The following is a 22,430-nucleotide window of genomic DNA, read 5'->3' as shown; positions in this document are numbered from 1 at the left end:
AAATGTTCCCTTGGTATCTCTGATTTTCTTGAAGGGATCTCTAGTCTTTCCCATTCTGTTGTTTTCCTCTATTTCTTCGCATTGATCACTGAGGAAGGCTTTCTTATCTCTCCTTGCTATTCTTTGGAACCCTGCATTCAGGTGGGTATATCTTTTCCTTTTCTTCTTTGCCTTTCGCTTCTCTTCTTTTCTCAGGAATTTGTAAGGCCTCCTCAGACAACCATTTTGCCTTTTTGCATTTCTTTTTCTTAGGGATGGTCTTGATCATTGCCTCCTGTACAATATCAAGAACCTCCATCCATAGTTCTTCAGGCATTCTATCAGATCTAATCCCTTGAATCTGTTTGTCACTTCTACTGTATAATTGTAAGGGATTTGATTTAGGTCATACCTGAATGGTCTAGTGGTTTTCCCTGCTTTCTTCCGTGTAAGTCTGAATTTTACATTAAGGAGTTTCATGATCTGAGCCACAGTCAGCTCCTGGTCTTGTTTTTGCAGACTGGTGTTGCACTAATGGCAGATAATGAATAGGAAAACTAAGGCTCTGGCCCCTCCTTTCTCTGATGGACTGTAATACACACCTGAAACTCCTTCTCCCCAGCCTGGACTGATTTCTTTGACCAGATTTCATCAGATGAAAAGCAGACTGTTTTGAAAAACAGGGTGCGGGTCACCCCCTCCCTGCCACCTGTGTGTGCCCCGCGTCACCTCAGGGTCGGGGCAGAAGGCAGGCCCAAGTGCAGCAGTCACAAGGAGCTGGGATGTGATGTCCTAGACAAAGGGGCCGTCTGGGCAGGGCTCCCCGGGGCATGGGAGTGTTTCCCAGGGTGAGCTGCCTTGAAAACAATCCACAGCCTCTTGGCTGCTTTTGGTTCCTAAATGCGTTTTTTTCCAGGCATATATTGAGTGGAGTAACGAGGGGTTCAGGCACTTAACCAAGGCTGCAGCTGCTGCCGAAGTGCTGACTGCTTTAAAGCAGCTCCGATGGAGCTGGACTCAAGGGCTAGGCTAAAAAACCACTCGAGACGTGGTTCCCACCACTGCTGCACCAAACCGGACGCAGGGCTTGCCTCCCAAGGCTTTTTAATGGTGCTCACGGCTTCTGCACACAGCTCCCCACAGCCATGAGTTCCCGCCCCACCTGCTTTCTTCTTCCCGAGGAGCAGGATGCCTGTGCCTCACGGATCTAAGAATTGCTAGACTGAGATACGGCTGCTCAGAGGGCTGGAGCTGCCGACTCTGTCGTGCCTGTGATCGGGATGACCTGGTAAAGGCTCCCCAACCTCGTGGCGAGCCCCTGGGCGCTGTCATCTGTGCTCACTCCTCTGAGACAGCTGTTCCACGAGTGTCACAGCCTTTGTCGCCTCTGCCGGCAGCTTTTGTCACGAAGCCAAGAGGGGAGGCTTTCTCTGCCAAGGGGGTGAGGCAGATTGATGAATAACTGCGGGAGGGGGTGCGGGGGGCTGCTTGAGCCATCTGTCATTAGCAACATCCTTCCATGGACAGAGGGACCCTAATTTCCAAGTGTCCCTCACTCACTTAGGCTGGGGGAAGAAAACCTGTAAAGGCTGCAGGGATGAATCTGAATGGTATATTGTACATGTGGAAATTTGTGGTGTTCACTTTTTATCAGAACTAAATCCGGATTCTGGGGATGGAGGACAGATAAAGCAGAAGTTGTTAATGGTTACGAAGCAAAGGTAAAAGGACACTCTTAAAATAAGATTTCATACAGCTCTTTAGCTTCTATGCAAATGAGGGGTCTGTTCAGACTTTGTCATGCATCTGTGTTGAGGAGGTGCTCTGGGAAATAAGTTCTGTCTAGCGTGTCTCTTCCTTGGATTTGTATCCTATTTGACCTGCAGGAGGTGAACCAGCACATCCCAAGGAGGTCTCTAGTTAGGCCAAAGAGAAACTGCTGTAGAGAAATGAGCCCCAGTATCAGTTGTCCTGGTGGGAGTGACAGTTTTTTTCTTTAAAAACAAAAGGAAAAGAAAGGACTAGACTTAACATGCTTGTTCTTTTTTCCTTTTCTTCTTTTTCAATCACCTCAGTAGGTTTAAAAAATTTATATTGCAAAATAGCTTTTAGGAGTCTCCCAATATTCTTAGTCAACCTCATTGTAAACCAGTAGGCTCCCAGCCCACCCACATGACGTCAGTGAATTTCGAACACAGCTGTCAGAGTGGAGACGACAGTCGCTCGAGTCATCTGGCATTTTGTCAACTGGGAAGCTGTCTCCTGGCCTCTCGCTAGGCCTGCAGTGCAGTGGGGGTTGATGGCTCACAGCCACACTGCCAGGAGCGGCAGGGTCCTCTGGTGACCTCTGAGTGAGCAAGGAAGGCTTACGTCACACTCAGCGAGATGCACTTAGAAGTACGCGAGTGTTCCTGAATCTTTGAACGCTGGGAATCCCGTGTTAGGCATCCTCAGTTAATTCTCTGTGAACCATAACACTTGACTTTCCAGATCCCAGTATTCCTTAGTCAACCTTGAAAACAAGAGCTTTGACCCTGGCAGTTAAAATAATTTGGGGTCAATAAACGGAATACCTTTTAAGCAGTGGCTTGCTGGTTTTCTCTAAATCTTACTGGTATAGAGAACCTTGTGTTCCTTCCGTTTTCCTTCTGCCCCAGCAGATGGCTGTCCAGGTCAGTCTTGGTATAAGATTACCAAAAATCAGTCCAAGGGCACGACACAGGTTCAGTTCCCTTAGGAGAAGTTCAGCTGGGAGGCCTACACTGCAGGCCCCTCTTTGAGAGGGTTTGGCAACACGAAGGGCAAGTAGGCAGGAGCAGCCTGTCCCTGTCAACCCCTCAGGGGCCATGAAAGATGTCAGGGATACAGAGTAACTCCTGAGACGCTTCTAAGGCAGTAGCTGTTGCATTTACTCTGAAGAGTCCTAAGGAATGTTTAACCATTTCTCATTTTTATTTTGCTGGATTTTTTTTTTTTTTTGGCTTTGTTTTGTTTTGGCTTCAGCGTTCTTGCTCTTGCTGTTGCTTATCTGTTGAATTTTGATTCCCCATGTCACTGTTTCCTTTTGCACACACCTCTCAAGGTTTACACAGTGAACAATGTGAGTGTGATTACCAAAATACGGACAGAACATCTGACCGAGGAAGAAAAAAAGAGATATAAAGGTAATCGCTTCCCTTCTCCCTGCTCCCCCCCCCACCCCACTTCTAGCCTAGAGCACACCTTCATCAGCTCTGTTAAACTCGGGGGTCAGTGTGGTGGGGTCATGCCATCCGAATTTCCTCCTTATAAATTTCTCCCTCGCCTGACTCACTCCTGGCAGCTCTTCCCTGTAGTTGGCATCAGCTGTAATTAAAGCCATTCACAAGGCCTTGCTGATGTTTTATGAAGAACAGTTGTTGAAATCAAGTCGAAAAAGTAGATAAAGATATTGAAGAGTATTTATCACTGAAGTGAGTTAGTGCAAAGCATCACGGTGGGAGAGTCAGCCAGGACTTGGGCTCTGAACTGAAACGTGGCCAGCATGTGGCCACCTTATCTCAGCTCGCTGAGGCCAGTGGGGCCTTGTGAGGTTACCTACCCACTCAGCTACCAGACCTGCCTTAAGAGTCATTGTGAGGATGAGATGAGTTGTTGCACATTGGAGACCAGGGCCTGCAGCACGTGGTAAGCATGCAATCACTGTTAACTCCCTCCTCCACCACTATTCCCTTTAGTCCGGTTTGACAGATGAGGAAGCTAAGGCCTCAGTCACACAAGGTACAGTTGGTATCAGATCTGGCTCATTCCTAAATGTAAACTCTTTGTAGTAATTCTGATTGAATTCTTAAAACTCTGTTCATCCAGCTTAGAGACGTTAATAAAAGTGTCTTAGAAATACTCAGTCACTCAACTGTATCTGACTCTCTGCAACCCCATGAACTGTTGCCCCCCCAGGCTCCTCTGTCTGTGGTATTTCCCAGGCAAGAATACTGGAGTGGGTTGCCATTTCCTCCTCCAGGGGATCTTTTTTGACCCAGGGATGGAACCCAGGTCTTCTGCATTGGCAGGCGGATTCTTTACCACTGAGCAACCTGGGGATCCCCCAGAAAGAATGTTAGCTGATGGTTATTAGAGATGATTTTATTGGCCTATTCAGGAGGATGGATTTCCTAATGCATGATGGAGAAATGTGAAGGTAGAATGGGAATCTTTCTGTAATCATAAGTCAAGTCAAATAAACTTTGCCCCCTCTGTAGCTGACAGGAACCCGCTGGAATCGCTGCTCGGGACTGTGGAACACCAGTTTGGTGCTCAAGGGGTAAGTCAGAGTGTGATTTCCAGCATGGTTTAACAGGAGATGGCTTTTCTGTGCTTCTGGTGGCATTTTCTGCATCCTAAGCAGGCCACTTTATTTGAAAAAGCTTAAGAGCACTCCCCAGCTGAAATCGGAGATGTTCTTTTGGAAGAGAATAAGATGAGTAAGTCTTGGAAAATAAAAGATTTTTAGATGCAGATAGTGATCACAGAAATCAGGTGCTTTTTCTCGTATCTGTTTTAAACTAGGACCTCCCTATAAAAATGGGACCGAAAAAAAAAAAGGGATTTGGAACTTTATATTTTAATAGAGCACCTTAACAAACATTTTCTGACTCAGTCCTCCCAATGACCGTGTAAAATTTGCTGCCGTGGATGTCACTGAGGGTCTGAAAAATGAAGTGACCTTTCCAGTGTCACAGGCTAGAGAAGGACAGAGCTGGACCCTGATCTTCAAATCTTCAGATCCCATGAACTGTAGCCCACCAGGCTCCTCCATCCATGGGATTTTCCAGGCAAGAATACTGGAGTGGGTTGCCATTTCCTGCTCTAGGGGATCTTCCTGACCCAGGGATTGAACCCTGGGTTCAGTCTGAAGATACGCTTTCAGATATTTCTGTCTATATCTCTTTTCTTTTTCCTTTTTCTAATCAGGAAAGGCAGGAGATTGGAGAAATGATTTGAAATGGAGAAATCCATTAGGCTTGGCCATGTAGTTTGGTAATAGGTTTGTAGGTGTTCTGTGCAGTAACTTAATTAAAAAAGAAAAAGAGTTAATGACCAGAACTTCCTGCTCTGTAGCTGGTTAACACAGCCACCTCAGAGGCTGGGTGCCATAGACCTCCACTTGCCAGCAGCATTGGCATTTCTGACTCCCCTGAGTTCTGGCTCGGCAGGACCTCACGACAGAGTGCGCCACGGCCCACAACCCTACAGCCATCACGCCTGACGAGTACTTCAATGAAGGGTTCGATCTGAAAGACAGGGACATCGGAAGGCCGAAGGAGCTGACGATTAGGACGCAAAAGTAAGAGCGACTCAGCGGTCATTTTCAACTCACAGATTCTTATTTGTTTTGTTGCGCTGTTTACCATGTCATGGTTCTTCTTCCAGCCCCTCCCTTGCAAAATAATTTCAAATTACTGGGATTTCCCTGGCAGTCTTTTGGTTAATAAGACTTCTTGCCCTGCCACTTCAGGGGCACAAGTTCCCCTGGTTGGGGAATTGAGATCCTGCATTCTGAGTGACCGCCCCCCCCCCCACAAAAATTAAAATCACTTTATCTGATGAAAGGTGACAGTAAATGTCCTGTCTTATTATTAGCCCTTCTCCAAATAGAATATAGATTGGATATAAGAATTCCTTTTTTGTTTTTATCTGCTGACAAGCCTCAACTGATCGAATGAAATGGTTTACCTCCGCTACCAATACTCTCTGCTTGCTATCAATTAAGGCTTGTGGCTCAGGTCATCTGCCCCCAATTGCCCCGATTTCGGGTTGATGCGAGTTCTTTGTGGCTCTCATCCCTTCCCAGCTCTGACGCAGGGGATGTGAGATAACTGGGGAGACTGGGGCATAGGGAAGCGGGAGCTGTCTAGGCTACTGCAGAGGAATCATGCAGTCTCCCCGTCTCGGGGAGCCGGCCTCAGTCAGTCTCATCTCACCCAATCCGGCAGGTTTAAAGCAACGCTGTGGATGTGTGAGGAGTTCCCGCTGTCCCTGGTAGAGCAGGTAGTCCCCATCATTGACCTGATGGCCCGCACCAGCGCACATTTTGCCCGGCTGAGAGACTTCATCAAACTGGAATTCCCGCCCGGATTTCCCGTCAAAATAGGTACCATTCAGTCAAGCAGAGGAGCACCCGACAAGGGACTTAATGGGAGAGGGCAGACTTGTCCTTGAGTTCAGTGTGGTTTACAGAAGTGTCCTGGTTCTTAGTTCATTTTGCACATCAAAATTAGGAATTTCCCCCAGCCATCAGTGCTGTTTACAGATGATGCTGACAGATGAAAAAGGCAGAAAAAGGGAACACATGCCTTGTTTTAAGATCAAACCTTACTGAAGTGAAACTTCAAATTAGACTTACTATTTGAAGAAGACAGTTGACACTAAGATCCTTTGATACATTAATGTTTTAGGGCTTGAATTAGTGCGCATGATACCACATATAATACATAATTGCTTGTGAAGAATTTACATTTTGGATAGTTGTATATTCATGACACTTGAATCCTGGCTTGATCACTTCCTGTGATCTAGAAGAAGTCGCTTAACCTCTCTGAATCTCAGTCTTCCTATCTGAATATTGGGAAAGGGTTGTTATGATTAAATGAAGTCATACTTATAGAAAGCACTTAGCATGGTACCAGCATAGTAAGTGCTCAGTAAGTGGTGGCTGTTATTCTTCTGTATAAAGTTTATTTATAAAAGCTTTTATTTTGTTAGAAATTCCCTTGTTTCATGTCTTAAATGCACGGATTACATTTGGAAATGTTAATGGCTGTAGCACTGCTGAAGAAAATGTATCTCAACATGTGGAAGGGACCCAGCCTGATTCAGGTAAAAAAAAAGTTGGATTTTGTGATTTAAAAAAAATTCATACATTTAATCATTATACTGATTATTCAGTTCGAAATTAAGAGTATTTTATGAAGTTGATTTCTGTCCTGAATGAAAGAAAATTTTAGATTTAGTTTCGATTAAGTAAAACAAAAAATTTGTAGGAATGTATGAATATGACTCCTCTTGAATTAACAAGACAGCCTATTTTAAAAAACAACTTTACTGAGGTGTGACATATAATCACATCCTCCCATTTTAAATGTGACAGTTTGTTGCATTTGACAAATGTATACAAACCTATGTAACCATCACCACAGGCAAGATACAGAACATTTCCATTAACCCCCCCTAATTTCCTCAGGCTCTTTGCCATCAGTCCCATTCAGATGTTGGATGCTGTTATAAATGGGTTTGTTTCTTAGTTTTATTTTCCAGTTTACTCACTTATATTGAAACTTAGTTGGTTTTTTTTCTGTTTCTTTTTTATTATGGTACAATAATGTTCTGTGTCTTAGGCTAGTTGAAGGATATGCAGGCCTTTGTTTTTATTATTATCACTTTTGAGTTTACAGGTGTGTTATATACTCTTTTGTATGTTTACTATTTTTCATAATAAAGGAAAAGATAAAGACATTGATGTGATTGTGTGTATATCTACACACACACACACATATCACATTCCTCAGAGGACACACAAGTAAACACTAGTTACCTCTGGCATTTAGAAATAGGAGACAGGGTGTAGGGAGACAGATCTTCACTTTTAATTTTGCAGTCTTGTGTATTTTTTTTTTTGTGGTGATTATGCATTATATTACTAAAAAAAAAAAAAAAGTCGAGGCAAAAAGGAAAAAAAAACAAAACAGTATTCTAGTACTTTCCCCTGTCGAGGTTATTCTTCTTCGAAATCTCTCTCACCTAGCAGCAAATCTTGATATTAATCAATTTAAAAAATCTTTCTAGAAGTTGAAGTGGAAATTTATCCTGCTAACTCAGGCACTGGACTGTCACCGTCTGTGTTTCAGCTTCCCCTCTCACAAACTTCGAGGTTGATCAGTCTGTGTTTGAAATCCCCGAGTCTTACCACGTTCAAGACAACGGCAGAAACGTGCACCTGCAGGATGAAGACTACGAGATAATGCAGTTTGCCATCCAGCAGAGCTTACTGGAGTCCAGCCGAAGCCAGGTACATGTATCAGAACCAATGGCAGGGCTGGGAAGGCTTTACCCTCCCCTTTGGCCTCAGTCTTTGGCTCTAAATGACAAGTTTGGCATATTTGTGGTATTTACCTAGATTATATTTTATGTCCCTGGTCTTTGATGAAAGCTTCTTATATAAGACCATGTGTGTAGCCCCTGTCAGCAGCATTTACAGGATGTTCCCTGCCAGACTTGGTGGCTTCCTGCCCTACAAGAGTGGGGTGTGCTTCTGCCCTTTGGTGTGGTCCTGGGCTCCTGCTATCCACTGGTTTCCTTACATCATTCATCCAGCAGATGTTTGCACAGTGCCTGCTTTGTCCCAGGCTTGTGCCAGGTGCTGGGAAGTTCCATGGTGAAGCAGCCTCAGCGCCTGCCTTCATGGAGCCACTAATCTTTGAGAATGGTGCTCACACTCCAGTGTCCTCCCAGCCGAGGTTTTTCACATTCTTGCTTTTCCTGGAGTCTCAGAGCTTGGTAACATGAGCCCCCCTCTCCCATGGACCCATTCTTAGAGCCATTTTGTTTTCTGAGGCTGCTGGGCCAAGGGCCAGACCCCAGGGCTGGCATGTTGCCAAGCGGCTTCCCTCCCCTCACCCTCACCATCAATCCAGTGTGCTTCCCCATTCTAAGTGAGCTTATTTCTCCCCCAACAGCTACATCAACCTTGACCATACATTTTGAAAAGAGGAGTAGCCAAAGATGACCAATAATGAGTTACATATTCTGGTCTTACTCTGTTCATTTAAACTTTGCCTAAGGTTGAGTAGTTTTAAATAGATTGGTTTGATATCAAGTAAGAGAAACTGGTAGCTGTCAGTCAGGGTAGCGGACCCTATACTACGTGATGTTTGGGTGTTACTTTAAAATAATCCCAGTCCCTGTTAGTTTTTCACCCAGCACCGGTGATAATGGACTTGAAATATTGTTAATCTTGTTCTTGCTGCTTTCATTTTGTTGTCAGTATAACACTTTATTCCTTCTAAGGGGTATTCACATGCATCTGTTTGTCTTTCCTAGGAGCTTTCAGGACCAGCTTCTAATGGAGGGATCAACCAGGCACATGCCTACGACGCCCAGTATGAGAGGTGATTGACATGACTCTTGATTAACCCGAGGTTGGTTCAGGTGCCTGGGACACGCAGCAGCAGGCCTGGTGGGAGAGACTTGATAAAATGTTGGCTCTCCTGCGTCCTTTGTGGCAGTTCCTCATTGAATTAGCTCTAAGCTTGCGGTGGCTGAGCTTCCAGGAACTGGTGATAGAATCGCTGACCAGTTCCTCTGCCAGTGTCATGGGCAGAAAGGCACCCTTTAAAGGTGTTCTGATCTTCTGCGAAGAATGTAATACGATCACAGAAGGGCTAAGTTGCCCTTAGTGGGAAGTTTATACAATTCCCCCAACTGGGGATCAAAGCCACGCCCTTGGCAATGAAAGCTCTGAGTCCTAACCACCAGACCACTGGGGAGTTGCCAGATTATCCGTTTGAGGAGGAGTTAAACTGGAAAGACTCATTTTATGGAGCATCTTCCTATAGTCTGGGCACATATAAATACCTGTTGAAGAAGTTGGGATTTGCTTTAAAATAGATCCAAGCTCAATTCTTAGCCCTGCCCTTAGAGGCTGGGTAATCTCGGGCAGGTGTGTACCAGTACCTGCAGCCCCAGTTAGGTGAGATTGATGGCCTCATGCATACTGAGCGGACAGGAAGCGCATGGCACTGCGGGCACTGGGTCCCGGGCTGAGAAACATGGGTGTTACTGGCCCGCGGGGGTGACTGTTTCTTCCTCTCTGGTTCTAATGCAGGGCCATCCAGGAGAGCCTCCTCAGCAGCTCCGAAGGCCTGGGCTCCGGCACCTCCAGTGAGACCAGCCGCTTTGACAGCGAACTGCAGCTGGCCATGGAGCTCTCCGCCAAAGAGCTGGAGGAGCGGGAGCTGCGGCTGCGCGAGGAGGAGGCGGAGCTGCAGCAAGTCCTCCAGCTGTCACTCACTGAGAAATAGGCCCGCCTGCCTCCCGCCCCCTGTCTGCGCTCCCGGCTGAGGAACTGTGCCTGCGCGGGACTGCACCTCACCCGGGTGCAGCAGATGGCAGCTGTCCCCTGCTTTCTGCAGAGGTGCAGTGCCGGGGCTCCTCTGGGCCTACCCGCCACGCTCCCCGGTGAAGGGGCTGGGGTCCCGCCGCCCCTGCGCTCCAGGCATCAGGGGAGGAGAGCATCGTCACTTTCCATTAGCTCTGTTGGCTTGCAGGTCACGTTTTTTACTTACCAGCTTTAGATACAAACCCAGCCCCTCCTCCCACTGCCCCTCCCCCAAGGTTTGTAGATTAATTTTTATCAAGGAGTGATGATGAGTTCTTGCAGAGTCGGGTGCTTTCAGAGAGGAGAGCAGTAGCCTTTGCAGAGCGTGGTGTATGAGGACCTAGGAGACACTTCTTTACAGTTCACCAAAGAAATGGACCACCTGTGCCGATCTGCTCTTTAATTTTTACCTTTGTACAAGGTATGCAGGGCACCCTCACTGTTCCTAAGCCACCGCCACCTTATTCCACCCTTCCCACCCCAGCTGAAGAGGAGATAAGTACAGGATCTATTTTAGATTTAGGGTTAACTATTTGCATCAAATTAAGATACACAGATGACAACAGAAGTTGCCTTAGCCTTAAAAATTACTGATAGTTTCAAACCACCTCACTCCTCTTCTTGTCGAGGAGGGGTCTGATTTGAATTTATAAAGGCAGTTCCTTTGAGAGCAGGATCCTCCAGGCTAAACCCAAGGCAGCTAATCCTGACCCTGAAGGAGCAGCTAGGACAGCCCGAGGTTTGTTCTTGAAGTGGGAAGGCTGGCCAAAGGATCACCAAAGCAGGGGTGTGTTCCATGCCTTCTCTGGTTAGAGGTCTCCACCCAGAGGCCTGGGAAGACCCCACCACGTGCCCTGGGCACACCGGAGAGGAAGGGGTGGGCTTGAAATGAGCAAAGGAGCTACAGACAGAACTCAGTGGCTCTGTACTCAAAAGGGAAAATGGTGAATCCACGTTGCTTTTTAGAGTTCAAATCATCTTTCTGGATAAATATATTTTTTAACAGAATCTTTTTATTATTTTTAAAAGAGATAAAAGCGACTGCTCCCATCCGTAGCAATACAAGGTTATACATTTTAACCAGATTTTCTCAGGCCCTTTTTGGGATACCTTTAGTAGTTAACTATTTTGTCTAACCCTCCTGTAAATAACCATCACACAACATAAGAGGACCCTGGGGAATGCGGCCAAGGGTACCATCACTCCAGCCCGGCCCATGGATTCATTCCCACAGGCTGCACTGAAGTCCCCCAGTTAACAACATGCTCGTCTGTTCCGCGTCCGTTACCTACCTGTTGCGCTTTAGGGATGGGAAGGGAAACCAAAGCCCCCGTTCCAGTAAACGGCCGTGTGTACAGTTAACTGTTGCCAGCGAAATGTGCCTGGTCACAGAGAACTGGGCTTTTGATTCCATGTGACCATCTGCCTTTCTCTTCTTGGTCTGACCAAAATTCCTTCTCCGCACACGAGGCCAGTATATGCAGCATCACGTCTGTCTTAGACACACAGCCTGGCATTTTGTTTACTTAGCCTTTACCTCCAGCAAAGACGCGTCTTGGGAATGGCTGCATTTAGGCCATGTGTTTACTCACCGAGGTGAACAGAGGTAATTTCTGTGTTCTCATTCCATTGTTCTGCTTCCCCATGTCTTTGACTTTCTCCCTAGGAAGTCAGTTAAAAAGGGACTGAGCCTTGTGTCACCATCACAGCATTCTTCATGTATGTGTTCACTCTCAAAATACAAATAAAGACAGCTTCCTTAGAGGGTGCTCGTACGATACACTGAATGCTTTCGAGGCTTTTTTCTCTCTCTCCACATTTTTCTAGACCCCTTCTGTTGCGTGTGTTATTGGAACATTAGAACGCCTCCCAGTCCTCAGTTGTGTGTGACTAAGGTTTCCTCACAAACGCAGATGATCTCAAAGAAGATGAGTTGAACTATGGCAATTTCAAATGGCTGCGGAGCCCTGAATGATGGAGTTGGCCTTCCCAGGTGGTGCTAGTGGTAAAGAAACCGTCTGCCAGTGCCATGACCGATGGAGTTTAAAGTTCAAGCTAGACCCATGTCCAGATCTCTGTTCATTTCCAAGGCAAACCATGCAGTAGCACAGTAATGCAAGTCTGTGCCCTGACCCGTAACGCTGAAGAAGCTGAAACTGACGGTTCTATGAAAACCTACAAGACTGTCTAGAGCGAACACCCAAAAAAGATGTCCTTTTCATTATACGGGACTGGAATGCAAAAGTAGGAAGTCAAGAAATATCTAGAGTAACAGGCAAATTTGGCCTTGGAGTACAGAATGAAGCAGGGCAAAGGCTAATAAGAGTTTTGCCAAGAGAATTCACTGGTCATAGCAAACACCAGATTCCAACAACACAAGAGAAGACCCTACACATGGACATCACCAGATGGTCAATAACGAAATCAGGTTGATTATAGTCTTTGCAGCCAAAGATGGAGAAGCTCTATACAGTCAACAAAAACAAGACCAGGAGCTGACTGGCTCAGATCATGAACTCCTTATGGCCAAATTCAGACTTAAATTGAAGAAGGTAGGGAAAACCATTAGGCCATTCAGGTATAACCTAAATCCAATCCCTTATGATTATGTAGTGGAAGTGACAAATAGATTCAAGGGATTAGAGCTGATAGAGTGCCTGAAGAACTATGGACAGAGGTTTGTGACATTATTCGGGAGGCAGTGATCAAGACCATCCTCAAGAAAAATGCAAAAAGGCAAAATGGTGGTTTGAGGAGGCCTCACAGATAGCTGTGAAAAGAAGAGAAGCGAAAGGCAAAGGAGAAAAGGAAAAGATACACCCATCTGAATGCAGAGTTCCAAAGAATAACAAGGAGAGAGAAGAAAGCCTTCCTCAGTGATCAATGCAGAGAAATAGAGGAAAGCGCTAGAATGGGAAAGACTATAGAGAGCTCTTCAAGAAAATTAGAGATACCAAGGGAACAATTTATGCAAAGATGGGCACAATAAAGGACAGAAATGGTATGGACCTAACACAAGCAGAAGATATTAAGAAGAGGTGGCAAGAATACACAGAAGAACTATACAAAAAAGATCTTCATGACCCAGATAACCACAATGATGTGATCACTCACCTAGAGCCAGATAGCCTGGAATTCGAAGTCAAGTGGGCCTTAGGAAGCATCACTACGAACAATGCTAGTGGAGGTGATGGAATTCCAGTTGAACTATTTCAAATCCTAAAAGATGATGCTGTGAAAGTGCTGTACGCAATATGCCAGCAATTTTGGAAAACTTAGCAGTGGCCACAGAACTGGAAAAGGTCAATTTTCATTCCAATTCCAAAGAAAGGCAATGCCAAAGAATGCTCAAACTACTGCACAAATGCACTCGTCTCACATGCTAGCAAAGTAATGCTCAAAATTCTCCAAGCCAGGCTTCAACAGTAAGTGAACCGTGAACTTCCAGATGTTCAAACTGGATTTAGAAAAAGCAGAGGAACCAGAGATCAAATTGCCAACATCCGCTGGATCATTGAAAAAGCAAGAGAGTTCCAGAAAAACATCTACTTCTGCTTTATTGACTACATCAAAGCCTTTGACTATGGATCACAACAAACTGGAAAATTCTTAAAGAGATGGGAATACCAGACCATCCTACCTGCCTCCTGAGAAATCTGTATGCAGGTCAAGAAGCAACAGTTAGAACAGGACATGGAACAACAGACTGGTTCCAAATCGGGAAAGGAGTACATCAAGGCTGTACATTGTCACCCTGCTTATTTAACTTATATGCAGCGTACATCATGAGAAATGTTGGACTGGATGAAGCACAATCAGGAATCAAGATTGCCGGGAGAAATTTCAATAACCTTAGATATGCAGATGATACCACACTTACGGCAGAAAGCAAAGAACTAAAGAGCCTCTTGATGAAAGTGAAAGAGGAGAGTGAAAAAGTTGGCTTAAAACTCAACATTCAGAAAACTAAGATCATGGCATCTGGTCCCATCACTTCATGGCAAATAGATGGGAAAACAATGGAAACAGTGACAGACTTTCTTTTCTTGGGCTCCAAAATCACTGCAGATGGTGACTGCAGCCATGAAATTAAAAGATGCTTGCTCCTTGGAAGAAAAGTTATGACCAATCTAGACAGCATATTAAAAAGCAGTGATATTACTTTACCAACAAAGGTCCATCTAGTCAAAGCTATGGTTTTTCTAGTAGTCATGTATGGATGTGAGAGTTGGACTATAAAGAAAGCTGAGTGCCAAGGAACTGATGCTTTTGAATCGTGGTGCTGGAGAAGACTCTTGGGAGTCCCTTGGACAGCAAGGAGATCAGACCAGTCCATCCTAAAGGAAATCAGTCTTGAATATTCATTGGAAGGACTGATGCTGAAGCTGAAACTCCAATACTTTGGCCACCTGATGCGAAGAACTGACTCTTTGGAAAAGACCCTGATGCTGGGAAAGATTGAAGGCTGGAGAAGGGGATGACAGAAGATGAGATAGTTGGATGGCATCACCGACTCGGTGGACATGAGTTTGAGTAAGCTCCGGGAGTTAGTGATGGACAGGGAGGCGTGGCATGCTGCAGTCCATGGGGTCTCAGAGTTGGACACGACTGAGCAACTGAACTGAGACCCATGTCTAGAAATGAGTGTGGATTTACGATTGAGATCCTGCAAGGGAAAAATGTGTAATCAACTAATAAGACTCCAAGCCCCTATAATCCAAGCAACAACCTGCAAACTTCTTAGTCTCAACTTTAGAGGATGTTAAGATCAGTATTTGCTAAAATAACCCATTTTTGTGTATGTTAGTATAATGTGTTTGCTGGGGGGGCATGGCAAGTAACCTGAGTACAGTTCAGCTTAGGGAACCTAGGGTTTGACCCCTGCCCCCTGCACCCCTGAAGCAGAAGGCCAGGAGAATAATTCCACTTGAAAACAGCAGCTGGGCATAAAAGTTTTCAGTTTATTTCTCTCTTGCTTCCAGAATTGATATTTTCTTTCACCTTTACTACTTTCTCATACTGAACAGATGGTAACATTGGGATGAAGATGCAGGCTGGGTTTTCCATAGAATGACTATGGCCAGTTTGTTTCAGAAAACCAAATATGATTGGTTTACCTGACTGGTGATTACTGGGCAAAAGGCAGGGCACAAGGTTTATGAGTCTGATAAGTTTTTACTGTTTCCTTTTAAAATGCTAAAAATGGCAATAAGTGTTTAGGCAGATAACAAAACATGGCATCCCAGATGATGTGGGGATGTGGGCTCCTGTGATCTGACTCTGTCCCTGCCGCTCAGAATCCCCACCACTCCGCCCTCCAGTCACAGGCCAGCAGTGGTGATCCCACTTCCGTCTGTTAGTTTTCACATCACCTGATCCTCACTAGAATAAAGAAAGATAAAGTGTGTATATCACTGTTTTATAGATAAGAAAACTGAGGCTCTAAGAGAAGTCAAGCCTGTTTGTAACTGGAGCCGGAACAGGAATCCAGGTCCTCTGGCCCCTGACCCAGCTTGAGAGATTACTTAGGGCTCAGTTTTCTGAGTAGCTTGGAGCTCTACTTCACAGTGCCTCCTTAAGAGATTAAATCAGATTCCAACACACACACACCTGCATTTTAGATGCTTGTGAAATAATGACTAGGATAAAACATCACTTAAGACTTTACTCTAGTTTTAATGGGCATTTTGCTCAGAAGCACAGAACAGTGGACATGCCAGTGGCTCAGCCCAGGGTTACACACAAAATCGTTAGGTCAGTTATAGTATCTCGCTTCAGTTATTTCACATTTAGTTCAGGTTGTTTAAAAAAAAAATCAGTGCTGTGCTAGAATGGAGCACAAAACAAGATAAGCGTTTTAAATTAGTAACACAGATAAGCCTAGCACCCTTAAAATAAATACTGTTAAGAATGAAAGTATTTCCACGGGGGGATGTTCCAGTTCACCAACAGTGCAAATGAATAGCAGCATTTTCAAAGCTGAAATTAAATTGTGTAAACACACACCTACTTGCCCCTTGGCCTTGACAGTGAATACGCACATCTACGGCGCCCCGCGCCCTCCCCACCCAGGGCGGAAAGGAGCGCCTGCCGAGAAGCAGAAAGCTGCCCTGACTTCCAGGCCACGGGCTGGGAAGACTTAAGTGCAGGACAAGGAAGTCAACGTGTTTGAGATGGGCCAACTGCTATACTTCCGGTCGCCCCCAGAGCCTCCCAGCCCAAGGGTGCCGGTGGTCACAGGCCTACCTGGCGACCCTGACTTCAGTGGAGGCATCTGAGCACAGAGCTCTATGCAGCGTGAGAAGGGCGGAGGGGGTACCGTCTACGTTCCCCACGGTGGACACTGCTTTGCAAATGGGGCATCGAGGCCACCTCTGGATAATTAAAAACATTTGTTATTCTTATCCCATTGTGACCAAATGATTCTTAAGTAGGGAATGTCAACAGGTCAAGTCTTCCTTAACAGTTTCAAACAAATTTTCCTATCCAGGGTGGTTTTTTCACCACTCACAAAGTTATGCTTTCTTTCTCGTGAGCACTCCATCTTTACGCTGAGCCCTGGAACTTCAGGTCTTACTCTCAACAAGCACAGCCAGATATAAGAAGAAACACCGAGAAGCAGACTCAGGGCCCAGTGCTTGCCTTCCAGCATTAGGATAAGACAACGGCTAGATGTTTTCTCTAAATTGTTCAGAATTTACCAACTGTCCAGACCAAAGATCATTTCCAAACAGTAACGTTCTGATTCCAGCTTCTCCACTGACCCGCGTGCAACACAACTTATTCCGTTCCCAGATGCTTGTGGAAGGACTTGCTTGCTCGGCTGTCACCGGCGCCGAATGGGCTTGTAGACACAGAATGCCATGAGGATCACGGTCACCAGCAGGAGGCTGAAGATGGTTCCCATCAACACTGCAAAAGGAAAACGGTTACCACCCAAGGGCAGCTCAAGCTCTCCAAGTCGTCCGCTGACAGCGACGTGCCCAATGCCACTCGGTACCAGGCACCGTGCCGGGTGTGGGGGAACCAGCCATGACAGACTGTGATGGAGGTGGACACTGCCTGGACGGAATGGTGATCCCCTGAAAATTGGGCTGGGAGGAGGGAGCGAAGCAAGAAAGGCGGGGAATGAAGCCGGGGAGAAAGCGAAGAGCCAGCTCACGCAGGGCCGTGTCGACTAGGGAGCTTAAAGAGAGGCTTATGGGCAAAGAGGGACATGATCTGACTTAGTTAGAAAAAAGATCCCTCTGGCTGCTGCGTGGAGAACCACCCCATTATAGGGGGACAAGAACAGAAGCAGGGAGCCCAACTATGTTTTTAAAGCCATTCATAAAGATTGGAGATTCAATAAGAATAACGTGCTTCAGTCTCTTGGGGCGTCTTGACAAGGGCTTTCTGGTCAAAGAAGCAATGAAACAACTTCATAAATCTATTATGTTTCTGAGTGAATTTCACATCAAAATTTTCTAAGTTGCTTAGGTGAGTAATGGAACCTATTGTTGTTACCCCACCCCCCACCCCCCACCCCCCAACCCCGCCTCCGCAGTGCAAGACTAGATATAAGGAGGTGGGATTTAACCTAACTAGCAACCTGCCGGAAGTGATGTGCAGCCCTCTTTGTGTGTGTATCCCAGAAACCTTGGGGGAAGCTCAAACTGAAGTTACCTTAACAAGTAAATGTACGTGTATGTATTGGTAAGTAACCTGGGCTCTACCTGGGGCCTAATCATGCTTGGTCTCCAGACTGGTTACTGTTCCTCTGAACAAAACCAACAAGATTTGACCGAAGTTTTATTTAAATGAGTAATTTGAGCGTATCTTATCTACCCCACCCACACACTCACTGAACTGAGCTATTATTTAAAAACTGGCCATGTAGAGAGATCACCTTTCACTGGAGAGGGAGGGAGGGAGGATGAAGAAGGTGACCAAAACGGAAACTGCAAGAGGCCAGAGGGAAGTTTAAGGGTCTCTGTTCAAAACAGCCCTCATTACCTAAATACCTGCCCTCATTTTCAAAGTTCTGCATTCCATGAGTTTCTAAGGCTCTGTTTTTAATTGGACCTAAAGTTGTCTTATTCCATTTAAACCAATGTTTCCCTGCCCCCCCCCCAACCTGTTTTTGAAAAGTCTCAACAAAACCAAACCTCCCAGCAGGAATGCAGGGGACTAGAATTGGAGAATGTAAGTCTTCTTTAAAAAAGAAAAAAGAAGAGCTTAAACCCCAAGGGGATCTTCCTGACCCAGGGATCGAACCCACCTCTCTTGCATCAGCAGGTGGATTCTTTACCACTGAGCCACCTGGGAAGCCCTTAAGGCTACTTAGGGCCTTCCTTATGGTCACTTCCCCTTTTCAAGCCTCATTTCTACTCTGTAACATGGGGCAAATGAAACCCATCTCACAAGAGTGAGTTTCCTGAGGGCTAAAGATGAATGTCATTTAAACAGCGAATTTCAAGTGAAATGTTTTTGTACTGTTTTGGAACTATTCTAATACTGCTCTTTTTTTGTTTGTTTTTTAGCTTGAGTTAACACTGTCACATGGAATCTATTGTTTTAAACATAATATTAAAAGTGGCCAATATATTCTGAAAGAATTCTAAAATCTTAGCCTTGGAAGGCTCTCAAAGGACATCTGGTCCAGCTTTCCACTGAATGTGAATGTTTTTTCTACAATCTTCCTGGCAGTTCCAACTCTTATTTGGAATACTTCTGTGTGTTTGTTTGTCAACCAACCAAAATACTAGAAAATTTAAAAGCACCTCCACATCATGATTTTTTTTTAACTGTCAATTGTGTCTTACTCAAACAAATTGCATTTTAGATCTCAAAAATTTTTTCATATTTTATATGAAAAGCGCTTAACACAGTGCCAGGCAGATAATAAGCACATGATAAATGAAAGCTGTTATTATCACCAAGACAGGCAACACAGCACAGCAGTCAAGAACACATGGTTTGGGGTTTAGACTGTCTGGGTTTCCATCTACACTTACAGGCTATGTGACTTTACAGAAGTTACACAATCTCTGTCTGTTTCCTCTTCTGTAAAAATGGAGATACAAATTTCCACTGCATAGAACCGTCCAGGGGAGTGTTTCTCACAATCTGTGGTAAAGGACTAGTTTTTGTAACTTGTCTGTCCCAGTGCCACTACCTAGCCCTACTGGGCATGACTGACTAGCAGCTCCCACTACCCAGAAAGCATTCCCATTTAGAGAGCTAGAAGTGGTTTTGAGTTGCTTGGATGTTGCAACAATGTCACACTTAAATTTCTAAATAATCTCAAGTGCTCTAAGACATCTCTTTGCAGATAACAGAGTCTGCAGATGTCACAGGGCTCTGCCACCACTCCTTGAATAGTACTGTTCTACACAACAGCAGCAGATTCTCAACCATGGGGATTTTGCCTCCAGTGGATATTTGGCAAGTGTCAGGATACATTTTGATTCTCTGAACTGAGAGTGGGGTGTCCTCCTGGCATCTAGTTGGTAAAGGCTGGGGATGCTGCTAAATATCTCAGAGTGTTCAGACAGTGTGTGCTCAGAATAGTATGTCCACCACCCCCCCCCCACCCCGCCACTGCCCTTACCCCTCAAACAGAATCATCTGGTCCAACATGTCAGCAGCACCAGGAAGAGAAATCCTGTTCTAAAGTATTAAGCAGGATGATGTATGGAAACCATGGAGCAAGTACAAGGTACTTGGGTACAAAGTGGTCGATACACAACAATGAACTCACGGAGAGTCAAGGTAATCCAGAAACAGTACCACATGGCAGCGTGGTAGATATACAGACCTACCAATGAAGTTCAGCACAAAAGACTTTTTAAAGTTTGCCAACCTTTGAGCTCCACGGCCCCTTCCAAAGTCACGTACTTCTATATGTATATATGTGTGTGTGCATTTCGATGACAGCCTCCCAAAAGGATGTTTCAAGCCCCAGAAAACTAAGGTTCTCCTACTGGCCTCCACCACTTCCTTTATTTTTGGAACTCCTGCCCTTTGCAGTGGAAGAGCAGAGTTTTAACTACTGGGCGGCCAGAGAAGTCTGTCCACCTGGCTGGCCGTGTAAACTTGGGCAAATAACCTCACCTCTTTGAGTTTCACTTTCCTTATCTGTAAACCGTACCTTTCTCGTTAAGTTACTGTGAAGCTCAAATAAAATCATGTATATAACGTGCCTAGTACAACACGGTACATAGGAAACGCTCAACAAATGTCAGTGATCATTATGGACTATGACTACTAGTCCTGTTAGGAAAGCCGAGGGGTGAGGTATATTCTGCGCCGTGTTGCCTAGCTCGGGCGCACACAGTCACAGAGGAGGGGAGCCAGAGTGTGACCTGGGTTATCCAGGGCATTCATGCAACCTGCACCTATCAAGCTCGCAGTGGACCAAACCTTCCGCTCAGCCCCAGGCCTTCGGAGAGGGCTTGCACCAGCACCCACTGCCCTCACACTGCCCACACCGTCCACACCGCGCGTGCCAGGCTCCGGCTGCCCGGAGCGGCGAAAGCACAGACCAGACCGCCGGCCCGCGGCCACTCACCCAGGTTCTGCCCACGCAGCACCGCATACGGCCGGCTCCGCTCTGGCGGCTCCACGGGTGTCGGGGCCTCCGCCTGTCCCAGCAGGAGGCTGTACAGTCCGAGGCAAAGCCACTGCCACACTGAACGCAGCATCTTCCCTGACAGTCGGTGGAAGGCTAGTCACTTCCGCCGGAAGCCCTGTCCCGTCTCCTCCCGCCTACCACCTTCTATCGCACCGGGAGAGCGTCATTGCCAGGGTAACTGTACTCCCCCGCCAGAGTTCAGCCCTCAGCAAGGTTCCTCGGGGATCCACGTTCCTCCAGGACTAACGTTTCCACCCGGCCCAATTTTCAGGGGATCACCGTTCCGTCAAGGCAATGTCCGCCTCCATCACAGTTCCGTCCTGACCAACGTTCCCCCTTCCTTTGAGTTCCAGGTGCGCCCCCTTGCATGGAGGTTTCTTAGGTCCGTTTTGGACCTCTGGAAGGTGGTTTACGAATCCATGTATTTTCTTATTAAATCTTCACCACAGGCCTAAAAAAGAAAAGACACTATTCCTATTTTACAAATGCCACCTTCTCTGGGAGTTTTTACCTGGACATGGTTTTCTGAAACGCTAACCTTCCCACTCCTTCTCTATGTATACTCCCTACTCTAACCTCTCTCACCCCCTCATAATCCCTTCCTGTTTACCTATACATTTAACCTACATTTTGTTATTTTGACTAAAAAAGTGCACAATGTTACAGTTGTGAGTTAAGTTTTATTTGGGGGCAAAACCAATACTTTGGCCACCTCATGCGAAGAGTTGACTCATTGGAAAAGACCCTGATGCTGGGAGGGATTGGGGGCAGGAGGAGAAGGGGACGACAGAGGATGAGATGGCTGGATGGCATCACCGACTCGATGGACATGAGTCTGAGTGAACTCTAGGAGTTGGTGATGGACAAGGAGGCCTGGCGTGCTGTGATTCATTGGGTCGCAAAGAGTCCGACATGACTGAGTGACTGAACTGAACTGAACTGAACTGAAGGACTATAGCCCAGGAGACAGACTCTTAGATATCTCTGAAGAACTCCTCTGAAGTGGTAGGGGGCAAGTAGGTATAAATGTGATTGTTAGTGCAAGTTCATGTGCCCAAGGGCACAATGAGGCCAAACAAACCAAAACGTCAGAGTTTGGAGCAGAGAAAGGCTTACTGCAGGGCTATTTAAGGAGACACATGTCTTATACCCTAAAAAGCCCCTTGCTCCCCACAAGGTGTTCAGCAAAGCACTTTTAAAAGCCAGCTTGAGGTGGAGGTGGGGAGAGGCGGTCACGGGTATGTGATCAGCTCATGCATAGTTCTCTGACTGGCTGATAGTGAGGGAACCGGGTAGTGTTACAGGGGTTAACTGTATCAGTCCTTAGTCTCCAGGAGGCCTGGGGCTATGTGCTTATGGTCATCAAGAAGTTAACATTTTCCATTTGGTGGGGGGAAGTTTTCACATCCAAACAAATGTGTGCAATTCCAGAAGTGTGCATCAAATACTATTATCTAAGTACTTTCAGTTCAGTTTAGTGGCTCAGTCGTGTCCAACTCTTTGCGACTCCATAAGGGGCAGCACGCCAAGCCTCCCTGTCCATCAGCAACTCCCAGAGTCCACCCAAACCCATGTCCATTGAGTCGGTGATGCCATCCAACCAACTCATCCTCTGTTGTCCCCTTCTTCTCCTGCCTTCAATCTTTCCTAACGTCAGGGTCTTTTCCAATGAGTCAGCTCTTTGCATCAGGTGGCCAAAATATT

At 45.9% G+C, this 22,430-nt stretch overlaps 2 protein-coding genes across 2 annotated transcripts in view; one reads left to right on the top strand and one right to left on the bottom strand.

Moving 5' to 3' along the window:
• The window catches only part of ANKRD13A (ankyrin repeat domain 13A), a 35,062-nt gene extending 23,171 nt beyond the window's left edge, over positions 1–11,891 (top strand). The window contains exons 7-15 of the mRNA XM_069558212.1: positions 1,634–1,700; positions 3,062–3,143; positions 4,218–4,279; positions 5,172–5,302; positions 5,952–6,109; positions 6,721–6,834; positions 7,863–8,023; positions 9,055–9,122; positions 9,839–11,891. Coding sequence (XP_069414313.1) covers positions 1,634–1,700; positions 3,062–3,143; positions 4,218–4,279; positions 5,172–5,302; positions 5,952–6,109; positions 6,721–6,834; positions 7,863–8,023; positions 9,055–9,122; positions 9,839–10,034 — 1,039 coding nt within the window. The 3' untranslated portion in view covers positions 10,035–11,891. The remainder of the gene's footprint in view (positions 1–1,633; positions 1,701–3,061; positions 3,144–4,217; positions 4,280–5,171; positions 5,303–5,951; positions 6,110–6,720; positions 6,835–7,862; positions 8,024–9,054; positions 9,123–9,838) is intronic.
• A 3,876-nt stretch (positions 11,892–15,767) lies between these two features.
• On the bottom strand, positions 15,768–20,893 carry C17H12orf76 (chromosome 17 C12orf76 homolog). The gene is made up of 2 exons (XM_069558213.1): positions 20,664–20,893; positions 15,768–17,023 (listed from the first exon to the last, which is right to left on the bottom strand). The coding sequence occupies exons 1-2, from the start codon at positions 20,794–20,796 to the stop codon at positions 16,938–16,940; spliced, it is 219 nt and encodes a 72-aa protein (XP_069414314.1). The 5' UTR covers positions 20,797–20,893; the 3' UTR covers positions 15,768–16,937.
• Between the last annotated feature and the right edge of the window lie 1,537 nt (positions 20,894–22,430).

Source organism: Ovis canadensis, chromosome 17, assembly GCF_042477335.2.
Source record: "Ovis canadensis isolate MfBH-ARS-UI-01 breed Bighorn chromosome 17, ARS-UI_OviCan_v2, whole genome shotgun sequence".
In the NCBI taxonomy this organism is placed as follows: Eukaryota; Metazoa; Chordata; class Mammalia; order Artiodactyla; family Bovidae; genus Ovis; species Ovis canadensis.
Note: the sequence above shows the minus strand (reverse complement) of the source record. Positions and strands in the feature narration are given on the sequence as shown.

Coding starts and splice junctions, on each gene's coding strand:
- C17H12orf76 (XM_069558213.1), bottom strand. CDS start 20,796: ATGCTGCGTTCAGTGTGGCAGTGGCTTTGCCTCGGACTGTACAGCCTC. Junction 17,024..20,663: donor GCTGCGTGGGCAGAACCTGG/GTGAGTGGCCGC, acceptor TTCCTTTTGCAG/TGTTGATGGGAACCATCTTC.